At 37.4% G+C, this 20,027-nt stretch overlaps 1 protein-coding gene across 6 annotated transcripts; it reads right to left on the bottom strand.

Moving 5' to 3' along the window:
• Positions 1 to 2,207: 2,207 nt before the first annotated feature.
• Positions 2,208 to 17,870, bottom strand: ZNF207 (zinc finger protein 207). Of its 6 annotated transcripts, none has more exons than XM_061174734.1 (12): positions 17,681 to 17,870; positions 16,097 to 16,223; positions 11,409 to 11,547; positions 10,522 to 10,692; positions 10,327 to 10,402; positions 9,773 to 9,820; positions 8,618 to 8,688; positions 6,499 to 6,656; positions 5,216 to 5,308; positions 3,952 to 4,194; positions 3,198 to 3,357; positions 2,208 to 3,055 (listed from the first exon to the last, which is right to left on the bottom strand). In XM_061174734.1, the coding sequence occupies exons 1-12, from the start codon at positions 17,719 to 17,721 to the stop codon at positions 2,895 to 2,897; spliced, it is 1,488 nt and encodes a 495-aa protein (XP_061030717.1). In that variant the 5' UTR covers positions 17,722 to 17,870; the 3' UTR covers positions 2,208 to 2,894. The 6 variants fall into 6 exon arrangements, with proteins under 6 accessions (XP_061030717.1, XP_061030718.1, XP_061030721.1 ...); XM_061174735.1 differs by having other exon boundaries at positions 10,522 to 10,689; XM_061174738.1 differs by lacking the exon at positions 5,216 to 5,308.
• Between the last annotated feature and the right edge of the window lie 2,157 nt (positions 17,871 to 20,027).

Raw genomic sequence — 20,027 nt, 5'->3', positions numbered from 1 at the left:
GGAGTGCTCAAAGAATATTTACCCCATTCCTAACAGTAAAAGTGTGAAAGATTGCTAAAATAGTAAGTATTCAAATCAAATGATATCCAGCAGTCACTCAAAAGTTGATCCTCACCTGCTGGTCTTGTTACTGTCATACACACAATAGAAACTAGTGCCAGACAAAAATCGTTTTTGTTTTTTTAAAGAAAGTGGTAACAGTGGATGTAAGGTAGAGCCAAAACTGGCAGCCCCATTAATCTTACAACTTCCTAAATTATGGCAATCACAATGCCTGCCGGTATATATCAAGTCCCCAAAGCTGTCTTCTGTGAGGGCAGATGAAGTTTATTTCAACTCAACTCCATCTATTCTTTAAGAAAGCGTAAGTCAGAGTTAATTATTTCAACATAATTTGTTCCACTCATGATTTAACCACATTATGGACCCCAGAAGCAATTAGGTAAAAGATATTTTCTAGAAGCTTAATTACGCTCTGATGCATGCACAAATTACACATTAAATATACCAAATGGGCACCATCGGAGCCATATACCTACAAAATACAAGAGATGAATGATGTGTCTAAGTGTTATGCATAACATTTTGAATTAACTTTTAATTAGAATTCTATCACTTCTTTAAAAGTGGCAATATTTTCTCCTTTCTGACCTCAGAAAGCAACAAACCTCAATATATTGGTTCTCTTTGCATTAAATGCAAATCAAGCTTTGCATAATTTTTGAAACATTACTAACCCATTTTTTCCTCTTCCTGATCCCTCTCCCCCACTGCTATAATCCATTCGTAGTTTGTTGATAAGCCTGTACACGAAATGCTTGAGAGACATTTGGTTTGGGAGAATATTTCCTATTTAATAATTCTAAATTTAATTATGCCATTTTTACCTTAAAAGATTTTCAACACAGGTCTTTCTTTGGCAGTATGATAAACATGCTGCCAAATCTAAGAAGTATATAATTTCAAAACTATTTACGTAGACAGGCGTTTGGTGAGAAAGGGGTAGAGACTTGGCTGCTGGCAGCAGGAAGAAATGCATTCTTGGTGATACATGCATGTTGCCTTTTCAAACTATGAAATTTTTTGACCCTCAAAAATAGCACAGGAAAAAAAAAAAAAAGCACAGGAGCTGTAAAACCACTGGAGCAAAATAGCAGATTTAAAATAACACTCAGCTTTGTTAATACTTACAATGTTTTGTTTAAGATGAATGACTTTTACTTGTCACTTATATACACTCTTTTATGATAATTAAAACATCTTTCAGTATTTTCTTAATATGGTTAAAGCTTTCTTTTGTTTAAACAAAACTTCAGATTCTGTGCCTTATACCTACACCTTCACATAAAGGTTATAAAGAAATGTTATTTTCTTAGCCGTCTTAACTTTATATTGAGGAAAACTAAACCTGAGTTCATGATATATTAATAATTACACTTTGTACAGGTCATCTGATACTTAGTCATAAAAGTACTCTGCAAAAATGAAGATCAAAAAAATGGATGCCAAAAAGAGGTCAACAAGGCTATTAATATATGAGACACGCAACATAAGATATTGAATAATAGCAGTCATCTCTACAGAAAAGTTCTCCATAGAGCACAGTTGAACATTCAAATTTCCAAGGATGAAAAGGTTAACAGTAAAAAGCCATTTAGGCTTAATAATAACAGAAGGCAGCCATTTAATCAAAGAAATAATGTAATCTTCCAGGAACATAATAAAATAAAAAATTTCAAATCCATCTGTTAACCATCTTAACAGAGGCACACGTAGATTCTCATCATTACATAAGAATATATACCAGTCATTAACAGTACAGAAGGCTATTACTGCATGCACCTAAGCTTCTAGAAGTTTGCACCTGAAAAGCTTCTGAGGTCCACACAGTACCGCAGTCTCAAAAATAATCAGAAGGAAATGAATGGGTCTGGCACTAGGCTCTAAACATCAGCAGGAAGGAGGGAATATTAAGGTTTACATTTCAAATATCTATGATAGCTAACATATATTGACACACCAAGGGGGTGGAAAGGTGACATAATACAAAGATTTCATACCCATGTAATGACTCATACGTATAGCTAAGTTTTTCTGTCAACTGAAGGACTAACATACAATTCTACATATACTGTCCAGTTTAAAACATGCAGCTAAGGAACAACCTACAATTCAAAGACAGAATCCAATGATGTATCAAAACTGCATTGGTATAACTACGAATTTTATTATGTGGACATCTACTGTGGCATGCATCTGTACAAACCTTTCAGGCAGTGGTCCACAGCTGGGTTATGAATAAAAAGGCATAAATTTTTCTCTCATTTTATTACAATGAAGTTTAACAGTACAGAAAAGTCACATGACCTTGGTGGGTCAGATTTCTTAAACCCTGAAACATGAGGAACTCTAAATACATTAAATATTGTTACACATTGACTTCCAATGTACAGGTACTTGAAGACAGTTACAGCCCTCACCAAGCTAGGTTGGGGACATGAAGTCCAACAGCATCTGAAATGCTGTGAAGGCATAACTTTACAAATAGCAACATAAGCTTACAGAACTTGCCTTTATTAGGGTGGTATGTTCATGTAATTCCAGCGCCTTCACAATATAACGAACCAAATTTACTATACTTCACTTCTAAAAACCTAGATGAAACATGAAAAAGAAGCCATACAGTATAAATTGCAACTTCAGGAAAAGTTCCTGCTTTATTATTCCAAATAAATTTTCCCATGTAAAATAAATGTCCAATAGTTCCTGGTATGTGGGAAGATAATGTTTGTTAAAGTCACAATGAAGCCTTATTGACGGAAGCTTGGCTATATAAACAGCACAAGTTGAGAAAAGGTTTAATCTCCAAACCTATTAGACTGGATGAAGTAAGATCAGTAACGGCCACCTTGCGACATTACAGGAGGTCTCATTCCCATCGGAGGTCGAGGAGGCCCACCTTGGTAAGGGGGCACCATTGGCGGTCCCTGCCCATACGGCGGCATAGCACCAGGAAGATAACCTGGCATGCCTTGATGATGACCACCATACTGACCTAAAAAACACATTTAAAACACAAAAAAATAGATTGAGTCTAAGCACTGTACTTTTAAATGCAATGCATTTTTCAGATAAATCTGTTTTATGTGTACACTCAGAAAATCCACTAAATAAAATAAACGTAAAAAGAGGAATACCATGAGGCGGCATTGGGGGTCTCATTCCTTGTTGCTGTGGGATGCCTGGCTGTGGTGGCATCATACCTCCAATTGGTCCAACAGGTGGATTACCAATGGGAGCCTGTCCTGGTCGAGGAAGATTACGTTGATATTTAGGTAACTGTGCTCTTCTCTCTTCCTAGGAATAAAAATATGTGAATGTGAAACATCTGAACACAGAGAGAGTTAAGCATGAAGGTAAGCATCTAAAGTCTTTATAGAGTGAGAGTAATTTTTAAATGTTCCCTTACATGCCAATTACTTTCACCCCACAAACCAGTCCAACTACTTAAAATCTTGATGCCTTAAGAAAACTTTACCTATTTTTATATTTGAAGCACGTTATATTGAACAACTTTCCAGAAATTATAAATTGCTTCAGCAAGAAACTGTGTAATGAAGAAGGTATATGGACTGCAAGGAACCTGCAGATTCTATCTCACACTTGTTTCTTCAATTAATTAAATTTATGAACAACAAAAATAATTTTTGAGAGAATAAGAACCCAACTTACTGTCTTCTTTTAGAAATAGTCTTAGGGGGGATGTATCTAAGATCAAAACATGCAATATTCACTTTGTTTTGTGGTTCTTAAAAATCAGAATGGTAAAAATCACTTAGCATTCAATCAGATCATAAGACCACTGGTATACAAATTAAAACTTTTCAAATGGACAAGTTGCTACCACAGTACTCAATCAAACTCTGCTAGTAAGAAATGTAAACAACTTACCAGCGATATATCCTCATCTGGATGGATCAACTTACTGGTTGCACTGGTCGTCGTAAGTGTAGCAGGCTTACTTGTTATTGAAGCTGCTGGTTTAGCTGCAGTGCTATTTGTTGTACTAGTGGTTGAAGCTGTAGACTGTGTATATGCAGGGAATGTAGGCTTCGGGGGTTCTGTAGTTGTTGCAGGCGTACTATTTAAGGGCTTGAAATCTGTACCAACAGGTCCTTGGACAGCTGCCTGAGCCTGTAAAACATTATCTTTCATCAACAAAACTTCAAAACCCAAAACTGAATATATCTACTACCTATTTAACTTAAAAACAAGACACTAACATTCAATAAAGGACAAAACTTAAAGTTAAAATCATGAATAATCCACAAAATTCAAGATAACACATAATACCAAAAGATGCACATCCAAATCACAGCAGTGGAAACAAGAAACAAGTTAGACTACTTATGTAACTTCTCAGATATCATCTATCTCCTCACCAGAAATTACTTAATTTACAAAGCTTCGTATTTATTCCTAACTGAAGAAATATATTATCATATAATGGAATAGCATATTTTCTATTATCATCATTCTAAATTCCTTCTTAAAATTAATCTACCAAGGAGCTCAAAAAAAAAAAAAAAAAAGAGTTAGAAATTATAGAATACAAATGTTTGGATAAATTTCAGTTACTAAGTATAGCATAAATAATAACTACCAATGGTGACACATTAAAGATATGTCCTTCAGAAGTATTCATTATATAGTAATACAACGCCCTCCCAATTAACAACGGCTAGATTATTATGATGGACTGAAGGGTTTAGTAAGCTTTTAAGTATAAAGTTACCAAGTAATAAATTTGTTACTTTTCATAACACTGAACATCTGAAACATGTAAACTAGGTCAACTTTTAGAACCAAATGCAGAGTACTAAATTTCCTTACATTATATGTGATGCATTTAGATTAAACAGCATAAAACAGAATAGCTTAATCATGCATCAGGCTAACCATTGGCCACTAAAATGCATTTACTGCTTACATGCTTTTAACCCTTTAGAACCATAGGAGTTTGGGGTATATTTTTTTCTTTTAGTATGCGGTTCAAATTTTCAAATAAAATTGATTTATAAGCCATTAATTTTACTTAAAAAAAATTAAACATAATATATTTTTGGGAAAAGATTTAGTTTTAAAGTAGGGTCCAAAGGGTTAATGAAGTTATAAAGCCATTTTTAACAATTTTAAACTGCAACTTCCTGCGTACTTGTGCTGCGCTAGGAAACAGAGCTTTAGAAGACGCAGACAGACTTTCTGAATTGGATGAAGCTGTACTTGAGCTTGTTACAGGTGTCCCCATCTGTAGCATAAAAGAAAGGAAACAATGAAAAGTCTCCAAACAAATGGGTGAAAATAAGCCACGTGGTAGACTTTTTTTTCAGTATAGATTGCATTTTTCTAAATGCAAAATACAATGCAATCAAATCTGTTTTATATAGAGAGGCAGGCAGTTAATGCACTTACAATAAACAGTGACACTATGAGCCTCAAAAAAACTTTTTAAATTCTACACCAATAAACCTAATTAACCACAGGTTTTTTCCCCTAAAACTAATGTTTTACACTACGATATTTCAAAACTGATACCTTAAACTGAGAATTATGATGCACTATTGACACTTCAATCCAATTCTCCATCGATAACTACAACTTTTGCCAAAAGTTTAATAGGATAAACAAAAAACAATAAACAAAATCCCCCCCACATCGAAAACATAAGTTAATGTACTTAAAAAGTAATGCTTTTAATTTAGCAACTACAAACAGAAAAAAAATTGAAAAAAGAAAACATCTAAGGGATAATTTTAAGGTGAACAATAAAGAACATACATCCTGAGCGTCTCAATTCTGAATGAATTAAATACATCTGCTTAACTCTGAATCAAACTGGGGGGAAAAAGCAAAGGTAACAACCATTATATACATACTATATATAAAAGAAGGACTTTTTGCTTCTGAGTTCTGGGGAGAAAAAAAAAAAAGGACGAGTAGGAAATATGAGTGTGACTAGGTCAAAAGACGTTAAATGATGCCCTTCCAGCAACAGTGAGGCACTACTGTCCGTCACAATTCTAGACTAACGGAAGAGCCCAAAAATTATTTGCTAAGGTCTTAGGATTTTTCATCTTTGACTTTGGTTTTCATTCTACTCATAGCTCATTAGGTAAAGGAGGACCTCATAACATTTTTATGTATTTAAGTTCCCAGAAATTAAATTTTCATTTCTAACTAAAGCTAAGAATAACCAGAGTTCACAACTACGAAAAAATAACATACTACACTATTTTCTGGTTCCAGTCAACCTTTTATGAGTAAAGGAAATCAATGTGTGCAAAAATGGAAGAGAACGCCACTTCTTCAGTATAGTTAATAAATTGTATTAAGAAGATTACAATTTTTAAAATGACTTGACATTTTCAAAGAGTTCAGTGAACAACTCCACTTTACCTTTAAATGTAAGTGCACTCTTTTTCAGAAATTTCACCTTACCTGTCCTGCACTGGGGAAAAGAGGCTTAGTAACTGGAGGCTGTGGAGCTGGAACTGTTGCTGTTGGTGCAGGTGGTCTGTTAAGAATACCTGGCGCTGAAACAGCCTGTGCTTGAGTCATTGGAGGAATTCCAGGACGTGGAACAGGAGGGGGCATACCTGCAGAGAAGAAATACTGTAGTGGGACCCAGTTGCTGAAACATTTAGTTTAGAAAAAATACTTCCTCAAAACTTTGCCATTAAAACATACTAAATTAAATTTAAAATGATTCTAGGGAATTCCCTGGCAGTCCAGTGGTTAGGACTCGGCTTTCACTGCTGTGGCCCGGGATCAATCCCTGGTAAGGGAACCAAGATCTCATAAGCCGTGCGGCACAGACACACAAAAAAAAGATTCTATACTACAAAGTTATCAATACTGACGACTGACCGCTGAACTCAATGAAGCTCAAAGTACTTAGGCACTTGCCCCCTTGGAACAGTTTTGCCTCCAACTTTCCACACCTTTGTGTCTCTTCAGAATTTTGGGACATGAAGGATACCACTAGAAACCCTGTATATGGGCAAAGCCAACAATTAGGCTTATTGATATTACTGATGCAGCAAATTTTTGAAACATATAGAATTATTTCAATCATCTAACAGATGTTTCCAGAACTCTAATGCAAACTACAGTAAAAACTGTTAATAGGTCATATACCCATAAAAATTATTCAAGAAACTAAGTTATTCCTTTAAGTGTGCTTTAAATACACAAATTTTCCTAAAATATACCACTAGGCATTCTTTGAAGTTCCTCAATGTAACTTAAAACTTTTACTGACTTCACATTACCAAGTGAACATAGGTTATTTTTCTGTATTCATTTAAATGCCTAAAATTATCTCAGAGCATGATGTACGTGAAGCTGTTGCCTATAAATTAATGGTTGCACTGGCATGATTCATATTTTGCTGCTGCTTTATTTTTCTGTTCCTTTTACACTATCACTTGAGTACATCTGAATCTGCTATGGACTGCAAACCAAACTTGCTAGGATTAAAACACTAGGCAATGGACTCAGAGAGCCTCATGAAGACCTCTGTGGCACATTTACTGGGCTAACCAAATCCCTTTCCCCACACTGTAGGCTAAAAAGTAAAGATACTTTATTTCCCAGGCTTCCCTGCACCTAGAAGCTCCATTAGACCTATTTCTGGCCAATGATATGTAAAAGGCTAAAGAGATTCTGGGAAAGTTACTTTGTTCCCCAATACAAGAAAAAGGAAAGCACCCTTTCTTGCCTGAGATCTTATAACTACTGAGTTACATGTCTGAGAGAGAAAGCTAACGTTGGCAAAGTGGAAAATTTTTAAAGTATGGGTTCTTGTTATCACTGGAGCCACTGAGTCTACCACTTTTAGGTTGAGTGAGATAATAAATACCTACGTTGTTTAATAGTTTGTTGGATTTCTCTATTACTTGTTAAAAGTCTCCAGTACTTGCCTAAAATATTCCTAACAGATGTAACCACTCTTAAGTCACAGGCTCAGTGACTCATTCTGGTTGCTTTGAGGACTACTTTTACTATTTCAAAACTCGGAACTCAAAACAAAACGAGATCATCACATTTCTCACAGTAATTTTAAAAAGAAGTCACGGGGGCTTCCCTGGTGGCGCAGTGGTTGAGAGTCTGCCTGCCAACGCAGGGGACACGGGTTCGAGCCCTGGTCTGGGAGGATCCCACATACCGCAGAGCAATTGGGCCCGTGAGCCACAACTGCTGAGCCTGCGCGTCTGGAGCCTGTGCTCCGCAACAAGAGAGGCCGCGATAGTGAGAGGCCCGCGCACCGCAATGAAGAGTGGCCCCCGCTCGCTGCAACTGGAGAAAGCCCTCGCACAGAAACGAAGACCCAACACAGCCAAAAATAAATAAATAAATAAATAAATTTATTAAAAAAAAAAAAATAAGCCAGGAAATATATATCTGCGCTCTTCCACAAAAAAAATAAAAGTCATTAACCTATAGAAACTTTAAAATTACACCAATTTTAAAACTGCACCAATGCCCACAAACCTGTCTAAAATACTTAAGAATAAAGCACTTCTGTCATATTAAAAAGGAAACTAACATTTCATACCTGGTGGCATACCAGGCATCAGAGGTGGTATTCCCGGTCCAGGTGGCATCATTCCACCCATTGGCATCATTCTATTAGAAAGCAAATTTCAAGAGACAACTAAAGTTAATTAACAGTATAAAACATTAGAAAATATTTTGGCTAAAGCCTGAAACAACAATAGATAAGACTTGAATTTGACCCCTAATACTGAAATCAATCAAGCTGAAAGAACACACAACACACTAAAACAATTCTATCAAAATAAATTCCCTAAAAACCAGCAAACTCTTTGGTTTACCAGTAAAATAGGGGAAAAAAATTCAGTCTTTGTTAACAGAACATTTTAATACATTTAAAGTCATTGAGAACAATTATTATACTCTCCTTAATATAAACAAAAGGCCTTATCCAAAACATGTATAACTGGAAAACAAAATCACCTTTTGTCTCACTTGGAAAATATCCACAGAATACTAATCAAAAAAACAAAACAAAAAAATCCTCTATATTTTAGAGTTATCAGATTTTTTCAAAAAGAAAATACTGAATGTACTCTGTGGAGTAAAGATTTGTTTTGGACAGGCACGGAAAAACTACCATCAATATTAAAGATAATCAAAAGTAAACTGAGAATCCCTACTTTTCATGTACAAAGTTCCTAACACTAAACCAGGACTTAAAAACACAACCCATATTTGTTTTCCTTTCCTTAAAAGAGCTCACCTTCAAATATCAGTGTCCAATTCACTTAAAAAATTACAAGTTTGTGAATTAATGATTTAGGATTCTTATCAGAATAAATTCTATATATAGATTTTATTAGAAGAAAAATCAATTACCTTCTATAGTAACAGAGCACGTAATTTGGCAAAGGAATATATACTCTTTCTTAAATATCAACCCTTTTTACTAAGTCCCCTTACTTTTAGCAGTTTGGGGAAAACAGCTGCACAATTAGAAAATGCTTTGTTTATATGAGTCTATTACGATTTCCTCACAGATGTTTTAGTTCCCTCCTTTAAGAGATCTGTGTCAATCAGTTTGCAAAGTTTAGAAGTTTTAGTGAGGAAGATTAGAAAACTTCTGAAGTCAACTTAATAGATACCATTAAACACACAAAAAAATGACATTATGATTATACCTCCTGAATTACATTACGAATGAGATGCTTACATGTTTTCACCGCAAAATGACTGGGTGTATTTTCTCTGATGATGCAATCTGTGAAAATGTATGACAAAATCAAAATCTAACTGATTTTCAAAATACAGTGGGAAAGTGTATTGTATACCTCTCACATCCAACAATACTTAAATAAAAGTGATGAGCACGAGCACCTCATATTCATTTTAGTTCTTGATGACTTGACAAATAAATCATTTACAGAGTTTGCTTCTTGTCACAACTACAAAGTGTCATGGACAGTTTTGAATCTCAGAAACTCAAATCTACAACCAACTACTTTAATTACATCAGATGCAACTGAAGCAGATGGCTGCCTACATACATCCTAAAACCCAAAAATCTATTCTCTTCAAATTTATATTCCTTAAATTTATTAGTAGATCCCTTTATTAGGTAAGTTTAATAGTTAGAGCCCATACCTTTTAGAAGCAAAAAGAAAAAAAAAAAACAGCAAAGTAACATTTAAGTGATGTAACACACCCAAGTTGAAAAAGATCATTACTAGGCACAAGCCCACAAGTCAATTAAAAGAGTTTTCTTACCCAGGTGGCATTCCTGGCATAACTGGTGGCATTCCTGGCATCAGAGGAGGAACACCTGGCATTAATGGAGGTATGCCTATAAACAAGAATTTCAACCAAAAAAATAAAAAAGGGTTAAGAGGAAAAAATTAATACTTCTAAACTGTAGCAACAAAGACCTGAGAATGTTAAATTGTAAGAAGCCTTATGTGCTACCTGGAGGCATTCCTGGTGCTCCTGGAACTGGTGGTAGTCCTGGTTGTGCCATTGGGGGGATATAACCTTGTTGAGGTTGAACAGGCTGTGGTTGAAATGAAGTTGAAGCTGCAGAGTCATCATCATCATATTCATCAGAATCCTCTTGTTGTTTCTTTTTTTGACTCTCTGCTAAAAAAGTTTAAATTAATTTTTCCCATAGAGTAAAAAAAGAAAACCTAAGCAAGTTTAAGACATTCAACATTTAAAAATTTTATTTCAGTGCAACTAGCTCCCGAGATTTTTCTTCCAAAAAAACTCAGTTAACACTGCTCTTTACTCTTCAAATGTTTTTTCAATCTGTATTAAACAAGAAGGTTAACATCCTTTCCCTATTTTATGGCAGGTAAAGAACATTTTCCTAAAGCAGTTATACTTTAAAAAACAGCTTTCTATTCCACTCCAAAAGGTAAACTATGAAAACTAGTCTGACCTCTCCGTAATGCTTTTCAAAACAAAAGATTTCATAGGTTATTAGTAAGTTTCTATCATTTGGATAGGAGAGGGCCGCAAATCCCAAGTCAAATACACCGCTAAAAAAATTTACAATTAGTGGTTTCATAAATCAAAACAAGCTACCTTCCTTTTCAAAGGCCTCAACACTTGCTAAATCCACCTGGAATTCAGTTATGAGTAAAAATATTATAAAATGTATGGAATGATCCAAATGCTACCACATATACAAATAAAATACATTAACTTCGAACATAAGACCAAAAAAAAAAACCCTCAAAATTGGAATTCTGAATGGACTTAACATCTACCATTAAATTTATACTTGAAAATATTGTAATAATACTCTCACTAGTTAAGCTGTATCAAGAAAAAGCATACATCTTAGTATTTACCTTGTGTTTTCTGTTCAAGAAGTCGTCTTCTTTCATCCATGTCTTTTTCTGGAATACCTTCCATACCATATATTTCCAACTCTATGTCTGTTCTCCCAGGTATTGCATTTGGTACTGCATCTATTGTCTCTTTATGCACCTAACATTAAAAACAAAAAAACAAAAAAAAACCCACACAAACAAAACAAAAACCTTCCATTAGATAGACAAAAGTGCCTCATGAAAGTCTTTTAAAGAGTAATTTTAAATTACTCAGAGACCACTCAGTATAATGGTTAAGAATGACTGGTTCCATAGTGAGACTATGTGGATTCAACCCCCAGCTTTATGGCCTACTAGCTATGTGAGATTAGGCAAATTCTTTGACCTAAGTCTCAGTTTACTTCACCTATTCAGCACCTAACTTCTGGGGTCATTTTTAGGATTAAAAAAAAATACTGTGTATGTAAAAAGCACTTGGCAATGTGAAGCACATAGCAAGGGCTCAATAAACAATTTCAAGTTTACCTTATAACCTTGATTGCTTGAATTATTAACAATGAACTAATAGTGCTACTCAAATCAGAGAAGTGAGAAGTCTGAACTAAGTAAAGCTTATGAAGTCTTAAAATTAAGTATTAGAATAAAGTAAATTTTCCAAGAATGTATCCTGAGACAGCTAGTAGCTACAAACCACAAAAGTGACATTTCCAATTAGCATTACCCGTAACTAACGAGTCACCTGAAGAGCCTAACACTGCCATAGTAGTGATCCTGTCACTTTCCATCTCTGAATTTATTTGGCAGATCACAAAAAGAAGTCCTTCAGAGGTTTTATTGTAAAACACTGGGGATCTAGCACCTTTTTTCACTGTATGGTTTTTGCTAGATCAAACATTTCTAACCCTCAAACGCGAATAACTTTTGCCAATATGCTAAAATCCCTGTCGGTCTTGGTTTCTTCCGCAAAAGGTATTAACTTAGGCTAAAGGATGTCAAAGTAGTTTGCCTAAAATATCAGCTTCACCTGGAAGCTTATTAGAAATGCAAATTCTACACCAATAAAAATTTTAAAAAAATAAATAAGAAATGCAAATTCTCAGGCCACACCTGAGCCCTACTGAATCAGAAACTCTTGGGTGGAACCGCAAATGTATCTAACAAGACTTCAAGGTGATTCCTTTGCACACTCAAGTTTGAGAACCACTTATTTAGGTTAATGACTTGGATATATTGGTCCAAGTAATACTCAATTTTTCTTTCCTTCCAAGACACTTTCATGGAAGAATAGAAAGGTAATTAAAGAAAACTAAGTATTTTCCTGGAGGAATATCTCAAAGATTTTAAAAAGTGATATGCAAATCAAATTCACAAATTATCTTATTGTGATTAAAAGATCCATGAATAAAGCTACTCAATGAGTGACAATCACCATTTTCTAAATTTTTTGGAATGTTACTTCTCTTGATGAAGGCAGATGAAGTAACTCATATATATGTTCTCTGAAAAAATACAATTACATTCACATACACATTAACTAGTTTTCACTACATTTCTAAGTGATGAAGGAAAGAAATCTCTTAATTAAAAGGTATTGCAAAGAGAAGAAAAAATAACGCCATTCACTCAAAATCTTCCCAACCTTATGTTACAGCCAGAATTAGATTTCTTAGAGTCTTACGTAGTAGAAATTAGTATGGTCTCGGCTGAAAAGATTGGAGCAAACATTGATGTAAAACATCTAAACTACTAATGTCCTAAACTAATCTATAAAACTCCAGCATGTGTCTGATTTAACTGCCATGCCTACCTCACAGGCTGCTGTGAAATTATGGTAAGAACATATAAACAAAAGCACTTAGTCAATTAAAGATTATTGCTAATAGTTTCTTAACTAATCTCCTTCCAGCTTCCACTCCATTTCTCTGCTCTTCTCTATAGTACAACTCCTTGAAATAGCGCCTCTACTTTCCCCTCTCATTTTCTCTTGCAAGCATTCCTATCAGCCTTTCATCCTCTTCATTCTAGGAAATCACTCTTGGCAAGTAACCAATGACCTCTACTTTGATTAATCCAATCTTAGTCCTGTGCTTAACTAACCTACCACCAGCATTTGACTTAAATAACTCACTCATTGAAACACTTCATTTGGCTTCCACGGCACTACTCTCTTGGTTTTCCTACCTTTTCAATCTTCTTGATTGGTTTCTTTTAATCTTCTGACCTCTAAATGCTGGGAGTGGCCCAAGGTGGTGTCCTTGGCACCACTTTTCTATCTATATTCTACTCCCTAAGGACATATAATATCATGGCTTAAAACAGCCATCCTTATACTGTATCCCCCCAAATTTCTATCACCAGCTCCAACCTCTCTGAACTGCAGACCTGTAGATTCAACTGCTTATATGACATCTTCATCTGGATATTCAACATACCTTCTCAAAATCTCAAAACTAACATACCCACACTCAAAATCAACATAAGATGATCCTGATAGCCTCATCCCTAAGCCTATCTTTCCTGCAGCGTTCCACATTTCAGTACAGTCGTCCCTTGGTATCAAGGCATGACTGGTTCCAGGACCACTCCCCCCAATACCAAGGATGCTCAAGTCCCTTATATAAAATGGCACAGTACAGTTAGCCCTCTGTATCCACGGATTCTGCACACGTGGATTCAACTTACCTAATTTCAATCGCGGTGTAATACACAGATGTGGATACCAAGGGCCAAATGAATACAGTAACTCACTTTTCACACTGCCCAGGCCAAAAACTTTCAGATCATCCTCCACTCCTCACTTTCTCATACTCCACATCTAATTCATCAGCAAATTCTCTGTCACCATCACCTCTTGCCTGGAATACTCTTGCCTGGTCTCCTAAGTGGTCTTACTGCACTCTACAGTCTACTCTCAACCCTGTAGCCAAAATGACTCTTTAAGAAGTGTGCCAAAGCATGTTACATCTCAATTAAAACCTCCCATTTCATTCAGTATTAAAGAAAATGGCCTACAATAGCCTGCAAGCCCTCCTATGTAAAGTAGCACATTGCTGCCCTTGCCCTCAATATAGGAGAATGCTCCTGACGTGAAGGTCTTTCATTTGCTGTTCCCTGGAATCTCTCCCTCACCTCCTTTCAGATCTCTGTTCAGATGTCAGTTTCTCATTCAGGCCTGTACCACCTTGTGGCCCTCCCCTACCTAGTTTTAATCCTTACCTAGTTTTAGTTTTCTCTGTCACATATCAGCATAAAATTAAATATTTATAGGTTGTTCTCCTCCACAATGTAAATCTAAACTCCACAATGATGACTTTGATTTATTCACTGCTGTATATTCAGTGCCTAAAACATTGTACAGTACTGTCTCACAGAAACTTTGTGATAAATGGTAATGTTCTGCATCTGTACTATCCAATACAACAGTCATCCACCAGTCACTTGTGGCTGAGCACTGGAAATGTGACTATAATGTGACTGAGGAATTGAAGTTTTAATTTTTAAATTTCTATTTAAATAGCCACAAGTAACTAGTGACTAACACAGTGGAAAATTGTGGGTCTCATATTTTTAAATGGATACTGAATTGCTATTATAGCGACATAACTGGAGTGAAACAGATCTTTATAAACTTATTTTTAAACTTGGGGAAGCAATATCTTGTTTTAATTTACCTCCCTGCCTCCTACCAACAGTAGTTTCCAATGAATGGGGATTTGCTCATCTCACATCTCTCTAGGGTCCAATTAGGCAAAAATTCAGGCAGCTCTAGGACTGGCAAAAGTAGAAGACATAATGTTGAATAAAAAAGGTACTTATTAGGGCTTCCCTGGTAGCGCAGTGGTTGAGAATCTGCCTGCCAATGCAGGGGACACAGGTTCGAGCCCTGGTTTGGGAAGATCTCACATGCTGCGGAGCAAATGGGCCCGTGAGCCACAATTACTGAGCCTGCGCGTCTGGAGCCTGTGCTCCGCAACAAGAGAGGCCGCGATAGTGAGAGGCCCGCGCACCGTTATGAAGAGTGGCCCCCGCTTGCCACAACTGGAGAAAGCCCTCGCACAGAAACGAAGACCCAACACAGCCATAAATAAATAAATAAAATTTTTTTTTAAAAAAAGGTACTTATTAGATCTTCAAAAATATAAATTACAAAGCCCTCCCCACCTAGTAGTGAAAGAACTCAAGAAACCTAGAAATTATTAAATGAAACACCATGCCACCATTCCAAAAGAGGTCCATGGAATAAATGGTAGCCTAGCCCCAGGCAACAGATTATAACAAATCCTTCAAGGACAGTAAGTAATGGAGATTAATTATGTACTAATTCTTATGGGATTGGATTTGGTTAGACTGCCCACAAAATTTAAATCACTGATCCTTGTTCTCTTAGCCAAGTACTGAGGAAATACTTCGTGATCTCAAACTAATTGTCACCCATCTAAATCTAGGATAAAAGCTATTGTCAATAATTTAAAGGTAAATACTAGCATAAACTCTTCAAACATGAAAAATCAATTGTTTATCTTCTCAATGGCTAAAAAACAGGTTTTTTTTCCTATTTTAAAGCTGACTGGTCATCTTATCTAATCTTTTGCAATAAACAACAAAAAAAAACTCTACAGCTATCTAAGAGAAATTCAAGATTTTTTCCCCATGTTGTTTCCAAACTACAAGAGAGCAAAAATTAAAATACAGAAGAAACTCCTTACCTGCATGCAATGAATAGCTAAGCCAGGTCCTGTATACAATTTCTTATGACATATATGACATTTAAAATGCTTTGCTTTTTGGTGCTGTATAAGGATCTTCTCATCATCAAAATCTCTATTACAATACCTGATCACTATTGTTAAGGTACAAAAATAGCACAATAATGACACTGCCTATAAAAAATAAATCTGTAATGAAAGAGAACAGCAGTAACGTTAAAGACAGGCAACAGCTAAAACCAAGAGTACTTTATATAAACTCTACTTTTGATATTTATTATATAACTAAGGATTAACCTGCCACATAATTTTGGAATTTTCAATGTCCTGGAAGCTCACAATATCTCTTCACCACCTCTAAATAAACACACCTCAGTAGGCAATATAGTTTTGTCAAATTCCCGCGTTTCACACAGATTTATATGAAATTAACTTTTCTTTTGTTCAATGTCTCAACATTTACAAATGCACACTGTGAACTGGAAGGGTTCAAAATGTTTAAAAAAAAAAAACCCGAAGTTAATGTGGACAGAACTTCAAAAATTAGAAGATAAAAATAATCGAAATACTAAGAATTTACCTAACATTTAAAATTTAATGTTTATATTATTTAGAATCTGAAAATAACTTCATTGCGACAATTTCCTATGAACAATCCACAAAGTTGCTTGCAATTCCGTAAGAATTTGTCGCCCAAGAATGTATTTAAACTCACAGGTAAGTTCTGTCAATAATACTGAGAATTCTTCTCTCCCTTGTCAGATTTTCCTAAAAGCACTTTACAAAATCCGTAACCGTTTTTCAACTATTATATAAATAAATGAAGCGTTTTTAGGTACCAGACAGTAAATAAAATCAATTGAAACGTAAAGTTTACTAACGTTTCCGGGGGGGGGGGAACCGACGCCACGTTTCATTAGTAAGAGGCACTTTCTCACTCCAATAAAACCAGGTAAAAAGATAACAAGAAACCCCACCCTGTAAGAGAACGCTTCTCCAAGATTAAGGCGTCAGTGGGTGGGAGGCGGAAGCTAGATCTTCCCCCCAACCCCGCAAAAAAAAAAAAAAAAAAAGGGGGGGTGGGGGGGCGTCGAAATCAGGGTTGACTAACATAAGCCTTTACTAAACCACCGATTCTACAAAAAAAAGAAAAAAGAAAAAGAAAAAAGTGGGTGACCGACTCCGGCAGCTCCCCCCTGATCCGCCACAGAGTCAATCAGCGTACTATACTGGAAGCAAGTCCCTTTGTTGAACCGTCACCAAAACGACGGAGTGTGGCAGAAGAGTCCTCAGGGGACTCTGTCCTTGGTGAAGGGGGTCCAAGCCGCCTCCCCGTGGGTCAACGCTCGCACCAAACCAAGACCCTCCTGAGTCACGGAGTCCCACGACCCACAATGCCAGAGCTTCTCGCCCCAGGGACCCCATTTTCCGAGAAACCTTCCCAAGTCCGAGTCCACCCACCAAACCACCGACCCCGAGGCCTAGATCCCACTCTCCGCCATAGGCCAAAGCCAGGCCTCCCCGTCCCAGTCACCACCAACCGGCGCCCCCGCTCGGCCTCGACTTCAAACCGACAAAGGATACCAGCACCACGGCTTCAGCTGCTTCTTCTTCTTGCGACCCATAACTGCGCTCTACCGACAAAAAAAAAGGGAGGAGAAAACAAGCAGGAAAAACTAGCCGAAGAGTCGCTCACTCGTCCGACCCTACCGCCACCACCGCGTCCCACAGGAAACAGCCACAAAATGGCCGACGCCCTCGCTCGCTGCTCTGCCTCCCGTCAGGCACTGCGGCCGGGGGCGGTGCCAGGCAGGGGAGGGTCACATGACGAGGCCTACGCCCTGAGTGGGCGGACACTCGCGCCAGCGGAGGGCCGGCTGCCATCTTGTCCGTGCGTGCGGTCCGTGCTCTCCCGTGCGTGCGAATTACTCCGGGTTTACTTTGTTTGTAAAAGAGCCGGTGACACGTAGGTGCGCCGAGACAGCGCGAATTGGAGAAAAAAAAAAAAACCTCAGTAGGTTACCGGAGTAATTCAAGGTAAACTACAAATAAAGGATAATTGAGACAGCGCCCAATTTTTCATTTTGTTTCATTTCCGGATTACTCCTTTCTGTAGTAAGTGTTGGACGTTTGCCTACTAAGTCGAAGAAGTCGCAGTCTTTGCCTTGTAATTCACAGATCGGTGACGGATGCGTAAACGACGCAGCGTGGCCACCGCGGTGACGGAAATTCGAGGTGCTGCGGAACCTCAGAGGAGGGGAACCGTTTACAGGGCCTTGGCGGTCATTGGGGTATCGAGGAAGGTTTCCTGAAGGGTCAATGGGAGCAAACGAGGTGGAGGAGAGGGTATCTCACTAAGGGCGCAAAAAGTGCACGTCTTTGAGCCTGAGCACCTGAAAAAACACTAGAGATAGTAGGGTTGGAGCTCGTAGTGAAGGGGCTGATGGCAAGAGATAATCCTAGGGAGGCTGGCAAAGGCGACTTCCGGAGATTCTCCAGCAGTCTGAGGAGCTGGATTTTATGCTGAAGTCTCTGGGAAGCAACAGAAGAGTTTTAAGAGGGCAGTTAGAGAAAAACGCAAATAAGAGTATAGCTGGTTAAGAGTCCAGTGCTTGGGTTCATTTTCCACCAGTGCCACTGCCTATTTGCATGGCTTTGGGCAAGCCACTTAAACTTCCTCTGTCTGCACTTATAACAGAGTTTGGCATAGAGAAATAACCAGTAATGTAACTTAGATGTTACTGTTAAAAGGAAAAAGTAATAGTAGATATCCATGGAGCACTTATCGTGCGCCAGACAAGGTGGTAAGTTTTACATTACTTGTCTCAACGAACCTGTGATGGAGGTGCCATTGTTATCACCCGGTTAACATAGATGAAGAAAAAGAGGCTTAGGGGAGTTGAAGCAGGGAATTCCCTGGTGGTCCAGTGGTTAGGACTCCTCACTTGCACTGCCGAGGGCCGAACCCTGATCGGGGAACTAAGACCCCACAAGCTGCAGGGGGGAGCAGCCAAAAACAGGGGGGGGGGAGCGGGGAGTTGAAGTAATTGACACAAAGTCACAGAGTTAGTAAGTATGAAGCTGAATTAGATTTGCGTTTTAGAAAAAATCGTTTTGCCTACAGTGAGAACAGTGGATTGGTGGAGGCTGAAAGGCAAGTCATGGAGAATGTGACAGTAATCTGGATAAGTGATGAAATTGGTCTGAAGTAGGGAGTGGTTATAGAAAAGCATTTATTCATTCTTCCTAAAGTAAAAAATAAGATAATTTTAGATGGTGCCCAGTGCTCTACCAAAAACAAAAATGAAGAAAGAAGGTGATGGAACAATATAAGGATGTCCACTTTTGCCACTCTTATTCAGCATTGTACTGCAGGTCCAGCCAGGGTGATTAGGCAAGAAAAAGAAGTGAAAGGAATCCAGATTGGAATGGAACAAGTAAAACCATTTCTATTCAGAGATGGCATGAGTGTGTGAATAAAAGAAAAAGCCCGCAAAGAAAAAGTAATGTGTTGAAATCCTACCCCCCAGTACCTCATAATGTGACCTTATTTGGAAATAGAGTCTTTACAGAGGTAATAATGCTAAGGTGAGGTCATTGGGGTGGACACTGATGACTGGTGTCCTTACAAAAAGAGGAAATTTGGTTGCAGAGATAGGTATAGAAGAAAACAATATAAAGAGACATAGGAAGGAGACCACTATAAATCAAGGAGAAAAACCTGGAACACTTTTCCCCATAGCCCTCAGAAGGAACCAACCCTGTTTTCACCTTGACTTTGGACTTCTAACCTCTAGAACTGTGGGACAATAAATTTTGTTGTTTAGGGTGCAGTGGTTAGGACTCAGCACTTTCACTGCTGGGACCCTAAGGTTCAGTCCTGCAAGCCACACAGCCAAAAAAAAATTTTGTGTGTGTGTGTGTTTAAACC

Source organism: Eubalaena glacialis, chromosome 19 (assembly GCF_028564815.1).
Source record: "Eubalaena glacialis isolate mEubGla1 chromosome 19, mEubGla1.1.hap2.+ XY, whole genome shotgun sequence".
Lineage (NCBI taxonomy): Eukaryota > Metazoa > Chordata > Mammalia > Artiodactyla > Balaenidae > Eubalaena > Eubalaena glacialis.
This window is presented reverse-complemented; position numbering and strand designations above follow the sequence as displayed.